Below are 23,577 nucleotides of genomic sequence, written 5' to 3'. Positions count from 1 at the left end.
GCAGTGTGAGAGACTAGTGCTGTCCTGTGGCCGCAGATGTGCTGAAGTCATATATATTTATTTATTTATTTCATGAGTATAAAAATCATTTGGTTCTTATCAGGTCTTAGAATTAGGTACATTCAACCTCAGAAAAGCACCACACGACATTTAACTGCACCATTCTTTATTTGCTGAAAAGGAGAGACCATCTGTAAAAAACTTAAGCACCCCTTGTGATTCAATAGCATATATAACCACCTTTAGCATCAAGAACTATATATATATATATTTTATTTTTTTTATTTTTTTTATATATATATATATATATATATATATATATATATATATATATATATATATATATATATATATATATATATATATATATATATTTATATATATAAAGATTAGTCACGCAGAGTGAAGCATTTTTATGATGTAATAAAAAATTCAAGCATCCCTGAACTATCTCCAACTTTACAATTTAGAATAAAAATAAGGGGGTTAAAGGGGGTGTGTAGACTTTTCTTTATTTCTAATGCACATGCACATAAAGGTTGAACTAATATTGCATGTGTGACATTTTGGCTATAAATATGCTAGCTAATTGGATTGTGAGGAAGCAGTTAACATATGCATACTGCACACTATTTATAGTATGGTATATTTATATTATTCGTCATGTTCATTGCTTGTCAAGTCAAGTCAAGTAAATTCTAATGGTATCCTCAATCTGTAAAATAGAAGAGCACCCTACAAAGCTTTATAACCTCAGCCCAGTTTGATAAATAATATATAAGAAATAAAAATCCATTACATTTTTGTTTTGGAAATTTTTGGAAAGCATTTCAACAAATGATCAGCAGTTTATTAAGACTATTATTAGTAGCGTAAATTTGTATTTATATTTTACATGGTAATAATGATAATAATGATAATAATAATTATTATTATTATATATTAATAAATAATGTTTATTATTATTATTATTATTATTATTATTATTATTATCATTAATATTATTTACAAAATAATAATGGTGATTATAAGAATAATAATCAAAATGATGCTAATGATGCTGATTATGCTGATGCTGATGGTAGTAATAATTAAACAAACACATTTAGAAAATGTGCACAGTGCACAATGATTCTTAAAAATGATTTCATAATTTGTTTATTTGGGTTTTTCCACACAAATTGAACTCTGGGATGAATAAATTTAAATATTTTTATTTTTATCAAAGAAATATTTGATTTATTTAAAACATATATTCCTTAATAAATAACCATTTTCCCGAAATAAACAACATAAATTTTGATAATATAAATATTATTTGATTATAAAAAGGTACAAAGCTGAACATTTTTATATGTACATATACATATTATTATTGTTGTTGTTGTTGTTGTTGTTGTTGTTGTTGTTGTTGTTGTTGTTGTTAATAATTAATGGAAACTGAAGGAGGAAGACTGTAGTGTGAGATTCAGGGAAGAGGTCAGACAGGGGCTCGGTGGTGATGAAGAGGTGCTGTATGATTGGGCAACTACTGCAGAAGTGATAAGGGAGACAGTTAGAAAAGTACTTGGTGGTACATCTGGAAATAGAAAGGAAGAAAAATAGACGTGGTGGTGGAATGAGGAAGTGCAGGAGAGCATAGGAAGAAACAGAATTGGGATAGACAGAGTGATGAGAAAAGTAGGCAGGAGTACAAGGAGATGCTGCAGCAGGTAAAGAGGGATGTGGTGAAGGCCAAGGAAAAGGCATTAGAGGAGCTGTATGAGAGGTTAAACACTGAGGAAGGAGAAAAGGATTTGTACCGATTGGCCAGGCAGAGGGACCGAGCTGGGAAGGATGTGCTGCAAGTTAGAGCAATAGGATGGAGATGGAAATGTGTTGACTAGTGAGGAGACTGTGTTGAGAAGATGGAGGACGTTTTTTAAACAGCTGATAAATGAGGAAAATGAAAGAGAGAAGGTTGGATGGTGTGGAGATGGTGAAGCAGAAAGTGGATAGGATTAGTAAGGAGGAAGTGAGAGCAGCGATTAAGAGGATGAATTATTTTTTACTTTTTTAAAGGAGATTTTACGAAGATTGTTTAACAAGAATCCGTAAGGTGAGAGGATGCCTGAGGAATGGAGAAGGAGTGTGCTGGTACTGTTTTTTAGAATAAGGGAGATGTGCAGACCTGCAGTAACTACAGAGGAATAAAGTTGATCAGTCACACCATGAAGTTATGGAAAAGAGTAGTGGAAGCCAGGCTAAGAGAAGAGGTGACCATCTGTGAGCAGCAGTATGGTTTTATGCCAAGAAAGAGCACTACAGACGCATAAATATTTTCTTTGGTGATGTTGATGGAGAAGGTTAGAGAAGGTCAGAAGGAGTTGCATTGTGTGTTTGTGGATTTAGAGAAAGCGTATGACAGGGTGGAGAGAAGAGTTGTGGTATTGTAGGAGGAAGTCACGTGTGTCAGAGAAGTATGTGAGGGTGGTGCAGGACATGTATGAAGACAGTGTGCCAGCAGTGAAGTGTGCAGTAGGAATGACAGACTGGTTCAAGGTGAAGGTTGTGTTGCAAGGATCAGTTCTGAGCCCTTTTCTGTTTGCAGTGGTGATGGACAGGTTGACGGACAAGGTCAGACAGGAGTCTCCGTGGAATATGATGTTTGTGGATGATTTTGTGATTTGTGGTAAGAGTAGGGAGCAGGTTGAGAAGAGCCTGGAGAGCTGGAAGTACGTACTGGAGAGAAGGGGAATGAAAGTCAGTAGGAGTAAGACAGAGTACATGTGTGTGAATGAGAGGGAGGGCAGTGGAGTGTGGAGACAAATGATCCGCTGTGGCGACCCCTAATGGGAGAAGAAGAAGAAGTTATTATGAATTCAGCCTGTCTGGAAGTTATTGGGCTGAAAAAATGAAATAAAACTAATTAAATCCTTTATTGTAAAGATAAAACACACTGACCACTGGCAACAGGGCAGGTTAGCTATAAGGACATCGTAGAACCGCTCTGTGATTGGTCAGAATTGCTTACGTTGGTGAAAACCGTTTGGTTGTTTGAGCGAGCATTCAACTTGATCCCCCCCCACCCCCTTTTTTTTACGTCACTCGGAACTCCGGGAGGGACGCGTTGAGAGATTGGCAGGCTACGCCACGTGCGCTGGGCACGCGCGCGACGCGATTGGAGGACAAGAACGGACCACGCCCTCTTTCGCGTGAAGAGAGCGCGACGGGGCGCGTGCGTTTTGTTGCGTGCGCGTCGCCGCGGCGACGTCCAGGGGGAGGCGCGTACATTGCGTAAGGCGCGCGCGCGCGCGCGCGCACACACGCGAACGAGGACGAGCGAAGAAAAGCAACGGACGGAGACGGGATATTAGAAGCATATTTTCAGTTTTGTGGGGTTTATTTTTTATATATATATATATATATATATATATATATATATATATATATATATATATATATATATATATATATATATATAATCTTAGGATTTTATATTATTTTTTTAAAAGAAAGGAATAATCGGAGTGTATGGAGTTCCGGGGAGCGGTAGGGCAGCGGTGGAAATCAGCGTTTCAATCCGGTGATTGGGAAAACCTCATTCCACTCGTTGGTTGAAGGCGAAGCGAGCCGCCATGGCTGCTGCTGGATCTCCTCCTTAGTGTCCGACAGAAATATGAGACTTATCCTGGATTTATATTTATAATTTAAATCAGAACCTCCTTATCTGTTTTCCAGGCTCTCCGCAGGGTATTACATGTAGAGACATAATCATTTGATAATAGGAAATAGAAGAACCGGTGTGTTCGAGGCCCGGGTTTTCTGATTCAGTACAATCCAGCTAAATAAAATAGAAGCGTTTAGAGTTTAGTCTTTCAGAAAGAAAAAAATAAGCAAATAAATAAACAAAGAAACCAAACGACAAACAGAAGCAAGACGACAGGAAACACGAGCTGGAAAGGAGTTAGTGAAGAAAGACCCCTGTTTTCTGGTGAATAGAATTGGCGTTCATCCGGTCCTCCATTTTTTTTTTTTTTTACCCCAGCATCCCACTAAGGGGGTAAAAGTCGAGGTTTCAGGCGGATATTTACACCCACGAGCAGGGCCGAGGCGGTGTAGAGGACTGCGAGTATGTCGGGGCGGCCCAGGACCACGTCCTTCGCGGAGAGCTGCAAACCCGTGGCTCAGCCTTCAGCCTTCGGGAGCATGAAAGTCAGCAGTGAGTAACACATACACACCCAACACACACCTCATACACACTAATACACACTTAATCACGCTTAAAGCAACACAACAAACTTCTTACACACGCCTTACACTACACAAACCTCACAGCTCACACTGTACAGAAACACAGCTCACACTACACACTGTACAGAAACACAGCTCACACTACACACCACACAGCTCACACTACACACCACACAGCTCACACCACACAGAAACACAGCTCACACTACACACTTTACAGAAACACAGTTTACACTACACACTTTACAGGAACACAGCTCACACTACACACCACACAGCTCACACTACACACCACACAGCTCACACTACACACCACACAGCTCACACTACACACCACACAGCTCACACTACACACCACACAGCTCACACTACACACCACACAGCTCACACTACACACCACACAGCTCACACTACACACCACACAGCTCACACTACACACCACACAGCTCACACTACACACCACACAGCTCACACTACACACCACACAGCTCACACCACACAGAAACACAGCTCACACTACACACTTTACAGAAACACAGTTTACACTACACACTTTACAGGAACACAGCTCACACTACACACCACACAGCTCACACTACACACCACACAGCTCACACTACACACCACACAGCTCACACTACACACCACACAGCTCACACTACACACCACACAGCTCACACTACACACCACACAGCTCACACCACACACTTTACAGAAACACAGTTTACACTACACACTTTACAGGAACACAGCTCACACTACACACCACACAGCTCACACTACACACCACACAGCTCACACTACACACCACACAGCTCACACTACACACCACACAGCTCACACTACACACCACACAGCTCACACCACACAGAAACACAGCTCACACTACACACTTTACAGAAACACAGTTTACACTACACACTTTACAGGAACACAGCTCACACTACACACCACACAGCTCACACTACACACCACACAGCTCACACTACACACCACACAGCTCACACTACACACCACACAGTCAAGTCAAGTCAAGTCAAGTCAAGTTTATTTGTATAGCGCTTTTCACAACAGACATTGTCTCAAAGCAGCTTTACAGAAAACAACAGTGAAGGTGAATGGTGTGCGTTTGTCCCTGATGAGCAAGCCGTGGCGACAGTGGCAAGGAAAAACTCCCTTAGATGATATGAGGAAGAAACCTTGAGAGGAACCAGACTCAAAGGGGAACCCATCCTCATATGGGTGACATCAAGAGTTTGGTCATAAATCTTTCAACAATACAGAACAATTTGTGATCATCATAGATCCAGCATCAGCTTCTCCATGCCAGGGCCTTTAAACACTCGGCATCTACATCTCCATGATCATCCATAGGTCCATAATCTTCACGAGGTGGGACGTGACTGGAGCTGGCCAAACCTCAGGATGCCTCGGGATGGGGAGAGAAAGAGAAGCAGTGGAGAGGAATTAGCGTAGCTGCTGTTCATGATATTAACAGCACAAGTTGATAATGTGCATGTAATCATATATTCTGGAGCACAAGGTTGTGATGTGATGTGTGTTGTGTGTTATGTGTAGGCTTTGCTAAAAAGATATGTTTTTAATCTACACTTAAACTGGGAGAGTGTATCTGAACCCCGAATACTGTCAGGAAGACTATTCCAGAGTTTAGGAGCTAAATTGTGAAAATGCTCTACCGCCTTTAGTGGACTTTGCTATTCTAGGAACTACTAGAAGCCCAGAGTTTTGAGATCTCAGGGAGCGTGACGGATTGTAGCGTGTTAAAAGACTGGATAGATACATGGGAGCGAAACCATTTAGTGCTTTATAAGTGAGTAGCAGTAGTTTGTAGTCTATTCGAAACTTAATAGGAAGCCAATGTAGGGACGATAAGATTGGGGTTATATGATCGTATTTTCTTGACCTAGTAAGAACTCTTGCTGCGGCATTCTGAACTAACTAAACTTTCTTTTCGGCTTCTCCCGTTAGGGGTCGCCACAGCGGATCCTCCGCACGTTTGATTTGGCACATGTTTTACGCTGGATGCCCTTCCTAACGCAACCCTCCCCAATTTATCCGGGCTTGGGACCGGCACTAAGAGTGGCTGGGGATGGTTTCCTGACCGGGAATCGAACCCGGGTCGCAGCGGTGGGAGCGCTGCATCTTAACCACTAGACCACCAGGGGACCTACGGCATTCTGAACTAACTGAAGCTTGTTTATTAATGATGCAGGACATCCACCTAGTAATGCATTACAGTAGTCTATTCTAGAGGTCATAAACGCATGGACGAGCTTCTCTGCATCAGATATAGATAACATATTTCTTAGCTTAGAAATATTTCTAAGGTGAAAGAAGGCTGTTTTTGTAACTTGATTGATGTGATTTTTAAAAGATAAGTTGCTGTCTAAAATAACTCCCAGGTCTTTTACCGTTGAACTAGTAGTTACAGAACAACCGTCTAAATGCAGGCTGAGATGCTGGAGCTTCTGTGTACTATTTTTTGGGCCGATGAGCAAAATCTCCGTTTTATCAGAATTTAATAGCAGAAAGTTATGGGTCATCCAATCTCTTATTTCTTCAACACACTCAGTTATGCGAGCTAATCGAGCTGTATCGCCTGGTTTGAATGAAATATATAGCTGGGTATCATCAGCATAACAATGGAAGCTAATTCCATGCCTTCTAATAATATTTCCTAATGGAAGCATGTATATTGTAAAAAGCAGGGGTCCTAGAACTGACCCTTGTGGCACGCCATAATTTACTAGCATTATCCTGGATAGCTCTCCATTTAAATCTACGAAATGGTAACGATTGGACAGGTAGGATTTAAACCAGCTTAATGCCTGTCCCTGAATACCGATGTAATTCTGTAAGCGATCGAGGAGAAGATCATGATCTATAGTGTCGAACGCAGCACTAAGATCTAGTAAAACTAATAGGGAGATGTAGCCTTGGTCTGAAGCTAAAAACAGGTCATTAGTGATTTTAACTAGAGCAGTTTCTGTGCTATGATGGGGCCTAAAACCTGACTGAAACTCTTCAAAGATATTGTTCTCCTGCAAGTGGTTACATAGCTGGGCAGCGACAATCTTTTCTAAAATCTTAGACATAAATAGGAGATTTGAAATTGGTCTGTAATTCGATAGCGTGTTTGGATCCAGATTAGGTTTTTTAATGAGGGGCTTAATAACTGCTAACTTGAGGGATTTAGGGACATGACCTAACGATAGTGAGGAGTTAATAATATTGAGAAGAGGCTCACCAGCTGTATATAACACTTCCTTCAGTAGTTTAGTGGGAATTGGATCTAACTGACATGTTGTTGATTTAGCTTTCATAATAGCATCATACAGCTCTTCCTGTCCTATACATGTAAAACAGTGTAGTTGTGGGGTTGTAAGTACGATTGTGTCGGGAGATGCTGTCAGAGGTTGAACTGCCACAATTGTTTTTCTAATGTTATCTATTTTTTCAGTGAAGAAATTCATAAAGTCTTCACTACTGAACTGTGATGGAACACATTTTTCAGATCCCTGATTTGTTGTTAATTTAGCGACTGTACTGAAAAGGAACCTGGGATTGTTTTTGTTATTTTCTATGAGTTTGCTCAGGTGTTTAGCTCTAGCAGCTTTTAGCGCCTGTCTGTAGCTAAGCATACTGTCTTTATACGCAATTCTAAATACCTCCAATTTAGTTTTCCTCCATTTTCTTTCCAGATTACGTGTTGTTCTCTTTAGGGCATGCGTATGACTATTATACCAAGGTGCAGGTGCTTGTTCTCGAACCTTTTTTAACCGGATGGGGGCAACAGTGTCTAAAGTGCTAGTGAGGATAAGGTCTATGTTGTTCGCCATCTCATCAAGATGATCAGCAGTTATGGGTTTAATGTGAAACTGAGATAAATCAGGCAGGTTATTTATGAATCTGTCCTTAGTGGTTGGAATAATAGTCCTACCAAGTCGATACCGTGGTGAAACACGGTTAATCTGCTCTACCGGTAGTGTGTACAGTAGGAGATAATGGTCTGTGATGTCATCACTCTGGGGTAAAATATCTATATTAGTGACGTCTGCTCCGTGGGATATTATTAAGTCTAGTGTGTGGTTAAAACGGTGGGTTGGTCTGGTGACGTTTTGTTTAACTCCAAAAGAGTTTAGTAAATCGACAAATGATAATGCTAGGGCATCGTTTGCATCATCTACATGAATATTAAAATCTCCTACAAGCAGCACTTTATCAAAACTGATCAAGAGGTCTGAGAGAAAACAAGCAAACTCATGAAGAAAATCAGCGTAGGGCCCTGGGGGTCTGTACACGGTGACCAGAGCGAGTTTTCTATGCATGTCTGAAAGTGCAATTTTAAGAACGAGCACTTCAAATGATTTAAAGCTGAATCCTAATCTCTGACTAACATTAAGAGAAGCACTATAAATGGTTCCTACACTCCCCCCACGACCAGTCTGACGGGGCTCATGCTTATAAACATATCCTGACGGTGTAGACTCGTTTAGACCCATATAATCACCTGGTTTAATCCAGGTCTCAGTGAGGCAGAGTGCATCGAGATTATTATCTGTGATCATCTCATTTACAATCAGTGCTTTGGGTGCAAGTGATCTAATGTTTAAAAGACCGAACTTTAGAACTTTGTTGTGTTTGTTTATCTGGCATTTTTCAGTTTTAACTGCAATAAGATTATTTCTGGATCTTGTGTATGTAATTCTTGGTTTTACTACCCGAGGAATAGATACGGTTTCTATAAACTGGGCTGTGTGTGAACTTGTAACTATTTGGTCTGTAGTATGCGTGTTCTTATAGTTGAAGATTTCTTGATGTCTTACCAGTCAGATGGTGTGAAGTATCCTAGAGATGTTATCTGATAGCACTGCTGCTCCAACTCTGCTGGGGTGCAGGCCATCAGGGCGGAAGAACCTTGGACGCTCCCAGAAACAGTTCCAGTTATTAACAAAGAGAAGTTTATGTTCTCGACACCATGACTGTAACCATTCATTTAGAGCTAAAAGTCTACTAAACTTCTCAGCCCCTCGCTGGTAAGTGGGAAGAGGTCCTGACACAATGATCCTCGTTGTGGGTGATGTGCTGCGTACCGTCTCCACCAGGATCCTGAAGTCCCTCTTTAAGATCTCCGTTTGCCGCAGCCTGGTGTCGTTTGATCCGGCATGGAGAACAACCGCTCCGAAGTTCTCGTTCAGTATCGCGGGTACCTGTGCAGCGACATCCAGAACACGAGCACCAGGAAAACAGCGAGTGTGCACCTTACCTTTAGCTCGGGTAGCGCGGACATGCCGGACGATGGAATCTCCGAGAATAACAGTGTCGCGTTCCGTCTTGCGGAGGGGGACGAAGCGGTTCCTCGGTCGAGATCTCGAAGGCCGGTGGTGGAGGTGGAGACGTCCTCGATCGGGGCTTGGCTTGTTTCTTCCGCCGCGGCCGCATCCAGGGTCCATGTTGCACCGGTGCCGGAGTTGTAGGTGCGCTGGGCCTGGGCATAGAAGCATGCGGAGTTGATGTGCTGGGAGCGTTAGGTTCAACCCGGGAGTTTACCTGGGATGAGTGCGCGTCCGCCCGGGATGTTTCCAGCGCCGCTTTCCGCTCTCGCAGCCGGGCATGCTTTACATGCAGCTCGCGAATCTGTTTCTCCAATGCCTCCATCTCCAACGCCACCGTTTGCAACTCGAACGAGTCCTCACCTGTGCTCGAATGCAGACAAACAACCGGCATAGTGCTTATCGTCACGAACAGATTTATTATACAGAGATGTGAGTGAGAGAAAATAAATATAAACACTAGTTATAGTCGAGTTAACTAACTACAGGCACAAGTCAGGAAGACAAAAACAATTAAGGATTATTAAAAGAGGAAAAACGGATGGATAGATAGCAAAGTTTGTTTGAAAGACGCCGAGAGAGATACAAACACGTAACTCGCGGCAAACAAGTCAAACACAGGAAGCTACGTCACAGCTCACACTACACACCACACAGCTCACACTACACACCACACAGCTCACACCACACAGCTCACACTACACACCACACAGCTCACACTACACACCACACAGCTCACACTACACACCACACAGAAACACAGTTTACACTACACACTTTACAGGAACACAGCTCACACTACACACCACACAGCTCACACTACACACCACACAGCTCACACTACACACCACACAGCTCACCCTACACACGCCACACAGCTCACCCTACACACGCCACACACAAACACAGCTCACCCTACACACGCCACACACAAACACAGCTCACCCTACACACGCCACACACAAACACAGCTCACACCACGCCACACGCCACACACAAACACAGCTCACACCACGCCACACGCCACACACAAACACAGCTCACACCACGCCACACGCCACACACAAACACAGCTCACACCACGCCACACGCCACACACAAACACAGCTCACACCACGCCACACGCCACACACAAACACAGCTCACGCCACGCCACACGCCACACACAAACACAGCTCACGCCACGCCACACGCAAACACAGCTCACGCCACGCCACACGCAAACACAGCTCACGCCACGCCACACGCAAACACAGCTCACGCCACGCCACACGCAAACACAGCTCACGCCACGCCACACGCAAACACAGCTCACGCCACGCCACACGCAAACACAGCTCACGCCACGCCACACGCAAACACAGCTCACGCCACGCCACACGCGCAAACACAGCTCACGCCACGCCACACGCGCAAACACAGCTCACGCCACGCCACACGCGCAAACACAGCTCACGCCACGCGCCACGCGCAAACACAGCTCACGCCACGCGCAAACACAGCTCACGCCACGCGCAAACACAGCTCACGCCACGCGCAAACACAGCTCACGCCACGCGCAAACACAGCTCACGCCACGCGCAAACACAGCTCACGCCACGCGCAAACACAGCTCACGCCACGCGCAAACACAGCTCACGCCACGCGCAAACACAGCTCACGCCACGCGCAAACACAGCTCACGCCACGCGCAAACACAGCTCACGCCACGCGCAAACACAGCTCACGCCACGCGCAAACACAGCTCACGCCACGCGCAAACACAGCTCACGCCACGCGCAAACACAGCTCACGCCACGCGCAAACACAGCTCACGCCACGCGCAAACACAGCTCACCACGCCACGCGCCACACGCAAACACAGCTCAACACGCCACGCGCCACACGCAAACACACCGCGCCACACGCCACACGCAAACACAGCTCACGCCGCACACATCACTACACACCTCGTTGCCTGTTTCTCAGTATGATTACAAAAGGTGTACAAAATTATCTGCACAACGGCAAATTATTTCCAGTAACTAAATATAAAATTTTGGTAGTTTAATTGGAATTTCCCACAGCAAATAGTTGTCTGGGCAATATGGTGTTATAATAATGATGTAAATGTCAAAGCTTTTGCATTTGTTAGGCCTCAATTTTTTGTTATAGATGTTTTATATTTAATATTTAATTTTCTTAACTGTTCTACGTATAGCAGCATACTGAAGCAAACATCTTCGTTCCTTTTATCCTTCATCTATTCACTCCCTTGATATGTGGAATTGTCAGGATTTTCTCCTTTTAATAGAAATTCTTGAAGTTGAATATAAAATGCTAAAATAGCAATAGCCACTTCTTGGTTAGCGATTAGCGTTAAAGATTCTTTAGTGTTTTCATGCATGAACAAAACAAATCTTATTTCTGGTACGGAGTGAGACGCCACAGTGACACTGTGCTAACTCTAGTTTTTTGTTCCGCTGGCATTGTTGTGCATGTTTGAAAGTTTTTAATCATAATTTAAAATAACGTGCTCAAAGTGCGAGTCGGAGACTGAACAAACTTGTTCGTTCAGACCAAAGGGTGTTAGTAAAGTCAGGTACTGATGTAGGTGAGGTGAGGTGAGGAGACCTGGGGTGCGGTCAACGTTCACATTCTTCCCAGATGTGTTCAAATGGGTTGAGATCAGAGCTCTATAGCAGGAGATCTTTCACTCCAACCCATGCAAACCAGATATTTTTGGAGTTTGCTTTGTGCACTGAGGCATTGCCATGCTGGAACAGGTTTGGGTTTCCAAGTTATAGTAAATGCAAAATTTGATTATACCGCATCCACAGATATCCTGTACAATTATTTCCTTTCAGTTTAGCGATAACCATTTTGGAAAGAACCACAATTCCCTGGGAAAGTCAGGTGTCTCTCTGTAGTTTTTTTTTTTTAATATAGTGTATTTGTATATCATGATATGATGTCGCAGTGGGCATTACTGAGATATCATGAATATCTTTTGCTTTTTTTTTTTTTCTCTCAATTGTAAACTTATAGGAGCTGGGCCACTTCAGCTAAGAGGTATAGAGCTGACCGATTAAATGTAATATTAATAGTGCGAAAAATCTCACAGGAGGCTTTACCAAGATATTAAAGACGTTATGGCATTTTTATTTCACTTTTTATGAATTTTCACCTTGGTAAGAGAACTGGTAGAGAACTGGTGTGATGGTGTCGTCAGTTTTTTTTTTGCCCAAATGTGACACTTTAAAGCCCTCAAATCCTACGTTCCTGACGCTCTCTTCGGAAAATTTGGTCAATGAAATCATCGGCCGGATTGGGGTTCAGCTTCGAGATGTTTGTCATGGCTCTCCCAGGAGTATAACTGTAAAGAAGGAAATAATGAGGTGTAAAATGTGTTTTCAAATGCACCCAGTTTTGCAGTTTTACATATCTATTCACTCTGGAAGCTTAAGGTGTGTAATGTTTTTACTTCAAGATTTTCGCTGTGTTTATCGAACAGTGCTCTCATACCTTTTTAGGTTCTTCTCGGTTGTCACCTGGAAAGCAACGTTTGTCAAGTTTATTGTCTAATTTAAGTCCTAATCCAACCATTAGGAAGGAGCAACTAATGCTCCTCACTCCATGCGAGAATGATGAGTAATAATAATGGACTGCATTCGCTATGCAAAACTTTGTCTTCCAGCTTTTGATGTACACTCTATGGCTAAAAGTAATGGGGCACATGACTTTTCCAGTCATATGAGGTTCTTCCCCAAACTTCTACTACTTCATTCGGCTTCTTCCATTAGGGGTCACCACAGTGCATCATCCGTCTCCATACCCCCCTGTCCTTTACATCTGCCTCTTTCAATCCAACTACCTGCATGTCTTCCTTTACCACATCCATAAACCTCCTCCTTGGTCTTCCTCTTTTCCTCCTGCCTGGTGGCTCCATCCTCAGCATTCTCCTACCGATATACCCCATGTCCTTCCTCTACACATGTCCAAACCATCTCAATCTCGCCTCCCTCACCTTGTCTCTGAAACATGTGGTCCCTCTGATAAGATTGGTTTCTAGTCCTGTCCATCATCACTCCCAGTGAAAATCTCAACATCTTCAGCTCCGCTACCTCCAACTTCAGCTCCCCAAACTGTTCGAGGTTTATAATTGAATAGGATGTCTTTGGATATGGTAGCAAGAAATTTTCTTTTTCACTTGAACTAGGAAACCCAAGCCTGTTCCAGCATGACAATGTGCACAAAGGGTTGGAGTTTGCGATCTCCTGCTATAGAGCTACGACCTCAACCCTATTTGTGCTAACTGCACCCGAGGCCTTTTCACCTCACCTACATCAGCACCTGACTTTAGTGAATCCCTTGTAGCTGAATGAGCACAAATCTCAATAAGCACACTCCAAAATCTAGTGGAAGATCTTCCCAGAGTAATGGAGGATATTATAACAGCAAGTATATGTGGAACGGGATGAACCTTATCCGGTGTCCACAAACTTTCGTTTCATGTTGTGTGTGAGATATATATATATATAATTTTATTTGCATTTTGTTTTTCTCTTCAGCGTGTTGATGTAGAAAGTGAATTTTTCCTCTGCTGGTTAAAAGCCTGCAGTGGTCAGGGTGGTGGTGGTTATTTATGGAGACTCTGCTGGAAACCCGTCTTGCGCTGTAACAGTTGTGATCAGAACTCCATCGCTCCCATTTGTGTCATTTACACAAACAAGCTCCCGACTCGTGACTGGATTACTATTTAGAGATGATTCATGGCGAACTCTGTGTACAGGAGAGCTCATAACAAGCCGAGGGAAGCTCGTTATCCGCTCTACAGCAGATTTATTACACTCGGAAGGAAGGCGGCTGCACGTTTTTTTTTTTTTTTTGTGTTTAATGGAAAATATTTAGCCTCTACAATGCAATGTTTTGAACCATGATTCTTAAAATGAGGGTCCTAAACCAAAACCAAACTTCATTACCTCCATTACCTTTCTTCATCGATTTCCTTTTTCGGTTTCGTTCAAATTTTCTCCCCCAAACTGATGCTTGTCACTGCATGACAAGACTGAGTAATGATAGCGAGACTTGTAGTATAGTACAACTGTAAATGACGCAGCATGGACACACACACACACACACACACACACACACACACACACACACACACACACACACACACACAGTCATCCAGCTCTTTACATACACTGCATTGCTAAAACTAATAGTATTTTGCCTTTTTAGTTTCCTTATCCATTTCCTTTTCCTCTATTCTCTAATCTCCTTTTTTGCTTCCTTTTCTGCCTTCTTTTTCGCTTTTGTTTCCATTTCCTTTAAAACTATTCTCCCATCTCATTTTTGCTTTCTTTAACTTCACTCACTTTTCCGTTTCTATCAACATTTTCTTTAACTTTAGTCTACCATCTTGTATGTTCAGATGTTTTTACTTTTCTTTTTTTGATCAATAAAAGTTATTTAAATGTAATAGTTATTGCCCCGTGCCCACCTGTTCTCTATAAGGGTCACTCAGGTTTTCCTGCGCGTGTGTATATGTGAGAGAACCTGTGACTTCAAGCTAAAAATAAAGTCATTAGATCCTAAACATAAATCAGTCGGATTAATAAGTTCAGGTTTTTCCTACTAAAGCCTGAACCTTGTAAATCTTGTTTGAAAGAATGTGACCCTGAATCTGGATGGATGGATGTGCACTTCTCTTTGATCGTGCCTCAGTTATTCATTTAGTCCATCCTGAAAGCCTGCTTTACCTCGTTAAAAAAACCCCGCTTTGTTCTGTACATCACAAGTGGCCGTATCATAAAGCACGTGAGCAGGAAGCGCTGCTTCTGGCGACACACTGCCTCCTCTCCACCTCCCGTAATGCAAATCTGTCAAACAAATAAGTGCAGTTATGCAACGCCTGGTTAATGTCTAAAACTCTGCGACATGAACAGCAGGAGAAACCTCAGCCTTCAGGAGTCAAAATCAGTCTCCTCTCAAGCGTCTCGGGTCCTGTTCTGAAAGATTTCTATTTACCCTCTCATTTACTGTCCAATTCCTTGAGCTGGAATCTAGACTCAGCTGAAGATCTGGACATAAAGGAATTCCCTCGTGTGCAGTGGAAAAGCACTCTCTAAAATAGTCCTTTTTCCTCATGGGAGGATTTCTAACTGAGCTCTTAAAGCCAGAAATACAGAACGAAGCACATTAGTGGAGTCTCTCTTCTACCCAGTCTGTTTATTCCTCACTCACTCAATCACACTCCCTCTCTCCCTCCCTCTCAGAGCCCATCTGTTTAGGCTAGTTTCTTCACCCTAAGCTAACCAGGCAGGTTCGTGATTGTTCATAGGTTGTGTAAAAGCAGGTACCAGGAAATCTATCTCTACACATCTCAGATTGTCGTCCTAAGAAGTTTCCAGGTGAAGATCCTACAACCGGTTGCCATCGCGACTGTTGTCACACTCAACAAATTGGGATTCCCCCGTGTGCTCTGTTGTCCTCACTGTTCTCAACTTTTTTGTATCTCTGAGCACACCTACACCTAGTCGCCATCGGCTGCTGTATAGTGATTGGTCTCTGGTCAGTCCTGTACGTTTAAACGGGTTATAAGACTATTAATGAACAGATTTATCAAAGAACCGAGTGGAATCAGAATACTTTAACTGTTGGTGTTAGGAGGGCTTTATTTAGCATATATGGACTGCATGTCTGGGGTCCGTGCTTTGATGTTTACAACAGTTTGCACTGGAAAGAGCCAAGTAGTTCATGCTTTGTGTTTCTTGGTGAACATTTTCAGGCTGAAGACGGAGAGAGACACATGCATGCATGCGCGCACACAGAGAAAATGAGACCTATCCAGTGAGTGAGACACCACCCCCAGAGAGTGATGGAGACAGAAACGCACACCCACAGAGAGTGAGACATGCACACAGTGAGAAAGGAGGACACACTCACCCCCAGAAAGGGAGAAACAGATATACACAAACATCCATTTTTTTTAAAATATATTTTGTATGGTGTTTGGACTGTGTGATACCTTACATATACCTAAATTGATCTGAAAACCGTGAATATCATGTAACATCATCAAGCGGTAATAACATCTGCCTGAGAAACATGTACCATCAACATGCATTTATTAGAGATCATTATTAGGTCACATGACCGTAGCATGCACGTTTACCCTGAACTCGAGTCAGCCGAGCGTTATTTCCTCAGCAGCGACACTCTCGCTGCTCACAACACCTAATGTGATGAACTCGAGTCTAATGTAAGATTTGCACGTCAGACGAGGCAATGGAGAAAGCATCTGCATCTCCTGGACCTGACTTGTATGAACTAAACAAAGCAGCTGATTTCTTTCTTTCTTTTTTTTTTCCTCCTTAAAATTATTTAATTTGCTGTCCACTGGGCCGCTCACTTTGTGTTCCCATCTTTTCATCCAGGTCTGTCCTGTTAAGTCTACTTAGTATCTATTGAGACGGATGCAGCCGTGGCTTTTTAAATGCTAAACAAGAGCCTCATTGTTCCTGGACAGCTGCCTTTTTCGTCGGACGGGTCGTACAGCCCACTTTAGATTTCTGCCACCTCCTCTGATCCGCTGCCCACACCGCTGCGCTTGCGTGCGTGTGTGTGTGTGTGAGAGAAAAGAGAAATATAGCACTGTCTGCAGTAGATAAACCTTAACTCCTACAGCTTCATTTGTACTACACTGCATGAGCAAATTGTGTATAATGTTAACTATATGGACAAAAGTATCGAGGCACACAATTGTATATGAGGTCTTTGGCTGCGGTAGCATTAAATTTCCCCTTCACTTGAACTAGGAGGCATTGGACTTTGTATCAGAAGGTCATGAGTTCAAATCCCAGCACCACTAAACTGCCACTGCTGGGCCTTTAGCAAGGCCCTTAACCCGCACCTGCTCAGTTGTAGGTCGCTCTGGATACGGGCATATGCCAAATGCTGTAAATGTTTATTAGGAAACCCCACCCTGTGATGTACAAGGGTTGGAGTGGAAGATCTTGAGTGGCCTGCTGTAGAGCTCTGACTTCAACTGAAAACCTTTTGGAATGAATGTGAACACTGACTGCACCCCAGGCCTCCTCACGTCACCTACAACAGTACCTGACTTTACTAACACCATCTTGTGGACCATCTTCCCAGTAGAGTGGAGGTTATTATAACAGCAGGTTGTGCTAGATGAGGTGTGTAGTGCAGTCGGCGAAGGGATGGAGATCGAGATTCGTCGCCACCTCGGGGGGGGGGGGGGGCAATTTTTATTTACATTCTCACACGATATCGATCAGGCATGACATTGACATTATAACCTTATTAGCAGTGAAGTGAAGAACACTGATTATCTCTTTACCATGGCACCTGTTAGTGGTTGGGATTTATTTGGCTGCAAGTGGACAGTTTGTCCTTTGTTAGAAGCAGGAAAAATGGGCCAGCGTAAGGATTTAAGTGAGTTTGACAAGGACCAAATTGTGATCGCTAGACGACTGGGTCAGAGCATTTCCAAAACTGCAGCTCTTGTAGGATGTTTCTGGTCTGCAGTGGTCAGTATCCATCAAACGTGGTCTGAAGGAAGGAACAGTGGTGAACCGGCGACAGGGTCATGTACGGCCGAATACAATAGACGCGCTCCTGTTGCTAAAGTTAATGCTCTAGGGCCCAAAGGGGAACCAACACAATATTAGGCATGTGTTCATAATGTTATGCCTGATCAGTGGATATGACAAAGTCCACCAAAAGAATTATTATTTTTTTGGTTGTGACAGTGTAGTGACGTGTCATTTGCAATCGAGTCGACTCTTTGTGCCAACTCGCATTCATTTGCAGTAGTACCGTGATGACACAGGAGTTCAAGTGTGTGCTATATGATCCAAGTCTTCTCAGCAGAGTGATTTACTGAAACAAGGAAAGAGGAAGAGGTCGATCATGTTTCCAGAGAGCGCGATATATAAATAGGATGTTAGCGAGCCGCTTTGGATGACGATCAGTGATGAATGTCACCGAGAAGCAGAAGTGTGATGCAAAGCAAATCTGTCAGTGACTTCATGACTCGGTTTAGTGCAAATCGTGATTCACTCGCCGATTAATGCGAATTGTTTGGTAAGTGTTCTAAGCAGCCTTCGGGTATTTAAGGTCATGGTGTACGTCTTTACCGTTTTTGATACAGATGTGGAGTTCAGGTCAGGATTTAGTGCATGGCATGATAAATAAAGACTGAGTGTTCAGTCTATTCGAGACTCTTGCAAGAAGTGAGCCAAATCTGACGAGGGGTTTCTTTTTCTGAACCTGCTGTAGAAATGTGGTGTGCTTCCTAGAAACTAATTCTCTATTTCATGATCAACTCATTTATGTAACACAGGATCTTATACTTTTTATTGGTCCATGTTTCTGGCTAAAGAGTGTTATGGGCATGTTTTTAATCCTTATACGGATTACTCCTGTTTTTTTAGGTCCACTTTGTTGTCCTGGAAGCACAATGTGTACAGAGTGAAATGTGGAGATGTAATGAACCTGGAACAAACAGTTTGTGAGCTGACAGCGAGTGGTGCGACATGACACACACACCGAATGCAACACAGAGAGTACACTCTTTAGGCAGCCTTTTGCAATTTCCTGTACTTTCTTTACCACAGGGCAAGTTTGTGCATGTGTGGTTAAAGTAGTTTAAACCGCTTACACAACTCTGACTAAAATGACCACCACTCTTCACTCAGACTAAATGACACTTGTGTTTCTTTTTATGTACAGTGTTCCCCCTGAAATTGCAGGCGGTTACGTTCTAAGACCGCTGCGAGTTTCGAAAATCCTTGAATTTTGGACACACCCCTGCAGCCCCTTTGGTACCTTAGTGAATTAATCTAGACATTGTCACTTTAATACAAAAATGTTTGAAAATTTATGAAATTTGTTAGTGAAAATATAGTTTTAAATGTTATTCCTAACGTTCCTGAACATTCGGTCCCGCTGCGGATTCCTGCCAAAGTTCCAAATGAGAACCCGTGAAGTCTTTTCGTTTTTTTTTTGTGTTTTTTTAGATCTCCTGTCTGCAAAAATACTGGAAAATACTTTTTGAAACACATTGACCTGAACCCATCATCTGAAGAAGCACTTTTACAATACCAAACATGCACAATTTTATAATGTCGATAACGGACTGTCAGTAGTGCTTTTGAAAAACAAAAGGTGAACCTGTTTAATGTATATGAAAACTAAACTGTAATACCCCTAAAAAAAAACATAGAAACAGAATATAAATAATTAACACTTCAAATAAATCCTGTCTTCACTCAGTACATTTTAGTTTGTAATTTATTTACAAACTAATTACACACACATTATATGAGACCTGATCAGTTCCATTTACAAGATAATGTTATGTATGGCATACAAACAACCTTCACTTTTCTGGGAAGATCTTCCATTAGATTTAAGTGTGGTTGCTCATTTAGCATTAGTAAAGTCATGTAGGTTTATGCAGTATAGAACAGAAAAATAGCTTTTTGTAACACATACATTACAGCACAGTGAAATTTGTTCTTTGCATATCCCAGCTTGCTCCGAAGCTGGATTCATAGCGCAGGGTCGGCCATGATACTGTGCCCCTGGAGCACAGAGGGTTAAGGGCCTTTCTCAAGGGCCCGAGAGTGGCAACTTGGCGATACCTTCCGAAAAGTAACCCAGCGCCTTAACCAATGAGCTACCACTCCCCTAATGGAGGTGAGGTGAGGAGGCCTGGAGTGCAGTCTGTCCCAAGAGCAGGCCTCCCAAGATCTTCCACTCCAGGCCATGTAAAGCATATCCTCATGAAGCTGGCTTTGTACACAGGGGCTTTGTCGGGCTGGAACCGGATTGGGTCTTGTAGTTCAAGTGAAGGGGAAAATGCCATGCTATTTCATCCAAAGACATCTTTTTACAACAGTGTTCCTCAAACATATGTGGAGGAACCACATATAGCTGGATAACTAGGGTGTCCCAATACTTTTGCCCTTAATGCATCAAGTGCATCTTGAAATGCCTCAATATATTGTTTTGTTATATTCCTGTAAAGTCAGGGTCCCGATCTTAGCAATAAAGATATAAATTCTTAAATATTTTGCCGCATATTGTAGCTAAGACTGAACACATCTTATACAGGAACTCAATTGATCATTGTTCCTGTTTATGCACTTGCAATTGTAATAAGTCATAACCTGTATTGAAATGTATTTATGGTAATATATAAATATTCAATACTCAGATGTGAAATAACACACGATGCATTGGTGGTGTTGGATTTTATCATTGAACAGTGTCGAATGTGAGACAGTGAAGTCATGGTTGCATTTTCTGTATCAACTAAGGGTTTTTTTTTTTTCTCATCTCTCACGCTGTTCGTCGCCTCTTATATTCTCGCACCCCCGAGGAAGTGACTGTAGAGCGAGAAGAGGAACTTCCATTCCTCCTGTGGCTTTTATGTAGCGTAGAGCAGCATGCGCACCCATTTCCGACTATATATCTGTGTAAGCTGATTGTAGAGTGTTCTAGAGAATATATACAGATTGACCGTTTTACTTGTATGAGCAAAAGTATTGGGACATCGGACTTTCCACTGTGACGGCGTTTAACTATAATGAATAGACATCCAGTGCCACCCAGATGACGACGGGTTTCCTCCATCAAGGTTTCTTCATGGCATCTCGGGGAGTTTTTCCTTGCCATAGTCACCACCAGCTCGCTCATTATGGATAAAGTTACACTTATAAACATTTTATTGATTCTCTCTTACCGCATTATCCGTGTGAAGCTGCTTTGAGACAATGATCATTGTTAAAATTCTATACAAATAAAAATCAATTGAATTACGTTTTCCAGGCGTGTGTGATTTTTCCTTAAACTATTACCACCAAGATGGGGAGACTTTAAACTCCGAGACTAAAACTTGTTCCAGCATGACATGCCCCTGCATCCCACACTCTCACCCTACAGCGGTACCTGACTTTACTAACACACTTGTGGCTGAATGAGATGTACACATCTTCACAACCACAATCCAAAATCTAGTAGAACATTTCCCCAGAGCAGTGGAAAGCTCTGTTTTGAAGAAGTTTGAACACCTGTAATTCATCCCCCAAAGTTTCATTAGTGGTGATCAGGAGGCTGATGTGCCTTGATTGAACTGCCTTTGTTAACTCGTGTTTGTTTGCTGACCGTTGTGTGCAATCCTGAAGTACAGCGTCTTGCAAGATGTTTGTTGCATTTGTTGCGAGAAACTGATTTTTTTTTCTTCACTGAGTGGTATTTGGGCCTCAATTGAAAGGTCCTGCGGGTTTTTATCTGCACTACACACATCAGGTTTAGGGGTTGCACCAGGAATTGTGTTGGACTGAGATTTTAGTAATATTTGATCAATTTTAATTGTATACCTCTTTTAACAAAAGCCATAGCTATAGCTTTACAGAAGTCTGGATTAAAATTTTAGATGATAAATTTCCAAAAATAAAAAGTTCCCGTTAAGCGAAGCAGTGGTGAGGATGGTAAGGAAAAACTCCTTGAAGCCTTGTAAGAAACCGAATTCAAAAGGGAACCCTTCCTCCTCTGGGTGATTCCCAATTATAAATTAATCTCTTCTGTAACTGTGTACTATAAGGCAAAAAAGTGTAATTGTGAAGCATGGAACTTCATGAATGTCCCACATTTAGCTTTTACACCACAGGGGACTTTAGCAGTGAGACCTTGGGAGGATACTATTCATAGCATAATTCCCAGAATTTTTGGGTCAAAGTGAAAATTTCCAATGATGTAAACCTCTGTTTTCTAGCATGACTTCCTGGATCTAGAACCACCATAAATATCATAGATTGCACATTTGCTGCCTTCTTCCACATCAAAGAAGTGATTCTGTCAAACACCTTTTATTTCCTGCTTCAGAAATCCTTTGGTGCACGTGATTAGCCGTTTTGTTTTTTGTTTTTTTTTTGGGGGGGGGGGTTCTGTTTCTCTGGACATAAGAGTTGCCTGGTTGAGCTTTACGTAACAGGAAATGACCGAATCTGTACCGACTGAATGAGTTTTTTTTTTTTTTTCCTTTTTTGGGGAGAACAAAGGAGAGAGAGAAGACTCTCACTGGCACATCTGTCGCTCTTAAAACGCTGCCTGAACAGATGGCTTCATCAACGTGGTTTTGTTCAAAAGCCCCACAGAAGAAAAATCGTCCTTCCATGCACGGCTCGAGAGGTTAAAAGGTCACCACGGCTTTATTTGAAGCCAGCAGTTCGGTCTAGCACGTGACGCATTCTTTGTAAATCTCCTACGGCGTTCTCGTGGCTTGCTCTTTTATTTTCCTTTTTTTCTTTCCTTCCTTGCATAGACATTGTAGAGCAGATTTCATGTCAGTAAAGCTGATAGCATCACGCCGAAACACCGTGGGGTTTCACAGCAAAGCCTTAATGATAAAGGAGTCACAAGTAATTGTTTTTATTTATTTATTTATTTATTTATTTATTTATTTATTTATTTATTTATTTATTTATTTAGAAAATAAAATAAATTATCTAAATTCACTTTAACGTTAATACCGTTTCCTTTCCACTAGTTTTGACTTTGTTTTAGAAAAGCTGAAGAAGTCTGAAAGACATGCTTACCCTTTCTTTACTGTATTATTACACCTCGTGTAAGTGGAAAATTTGGTGTATGGATAAAGAGATTCTGTAACTACTATAATTTTTTTTTTAGGTAAAAAACCTTTTGATAAAACAGGATTTACTGGGTGGTTGATGTCGTGATTATTGTGATGGTTCCTAAACATTTTAGAAAAGTGTGTAATTTGATTTGAGTGATTACCAAGGTTGGATGAGTATGGCAAAAAACAACAAAAAAAACACTATGTATTGAAACATGTGTTTTTATATCATTGCCTTATTCGTTTTTTTCTAATATATAAAATAAAAAATTTGTGAAAATATTTTTTGATAAATCTAAGGCTACGTCTATACTAATCCAGATGCACTTGAAAACGGCA

The 23,577-nt window shown here is 42.1% G+C and overlaps 1 protein-coding gene across 2 annotated transcripts in view; it reads left to right on the top strand.

The window, feature by feature from the left end:
- The first annotated feature begins 3,443 nt into the window (after positions 1-3,443).
- gsk3ba (glycogen synthase kinase 3 beta-a) overlaps positions 3,444-23,577 on the top strand; it is a 53,402-nt gene continuing 33,268 nt past the window's right edge. For both annotated transcript variants that reach the window (XM_083537100.1, XM_083537099.1), the window contains exon 1: positions 3,444-4,201. In XM_083537100.1, the coding sequence (XP_083393226.1) occupies positions 4,114-4,201 (88 nt within the window). In that variant the 5' untranslated portion in view covers positions 3,444-4,113. The remainder of the gene's footprint in view (positions 4,202-23,577) is intronic.

Source organism: Silurus aristotelis (genome assembly GCF_946808225.1).
Source record: "Silurus aristotelis genome assembly, chromosome: 3".
In the NCBI taxonomy this organism is placed as follows: Eukaryota; Metazoa; Chordata; class Actinopteri; order Siluriformes; family Siluridae; genus Silurus; species Silurus aristotelis.
The sequence above is the reverse complement of the archived record's forward strand: the minus strand, read 5'-3'. Positions and strand labels throughout refer to the sequence as shown.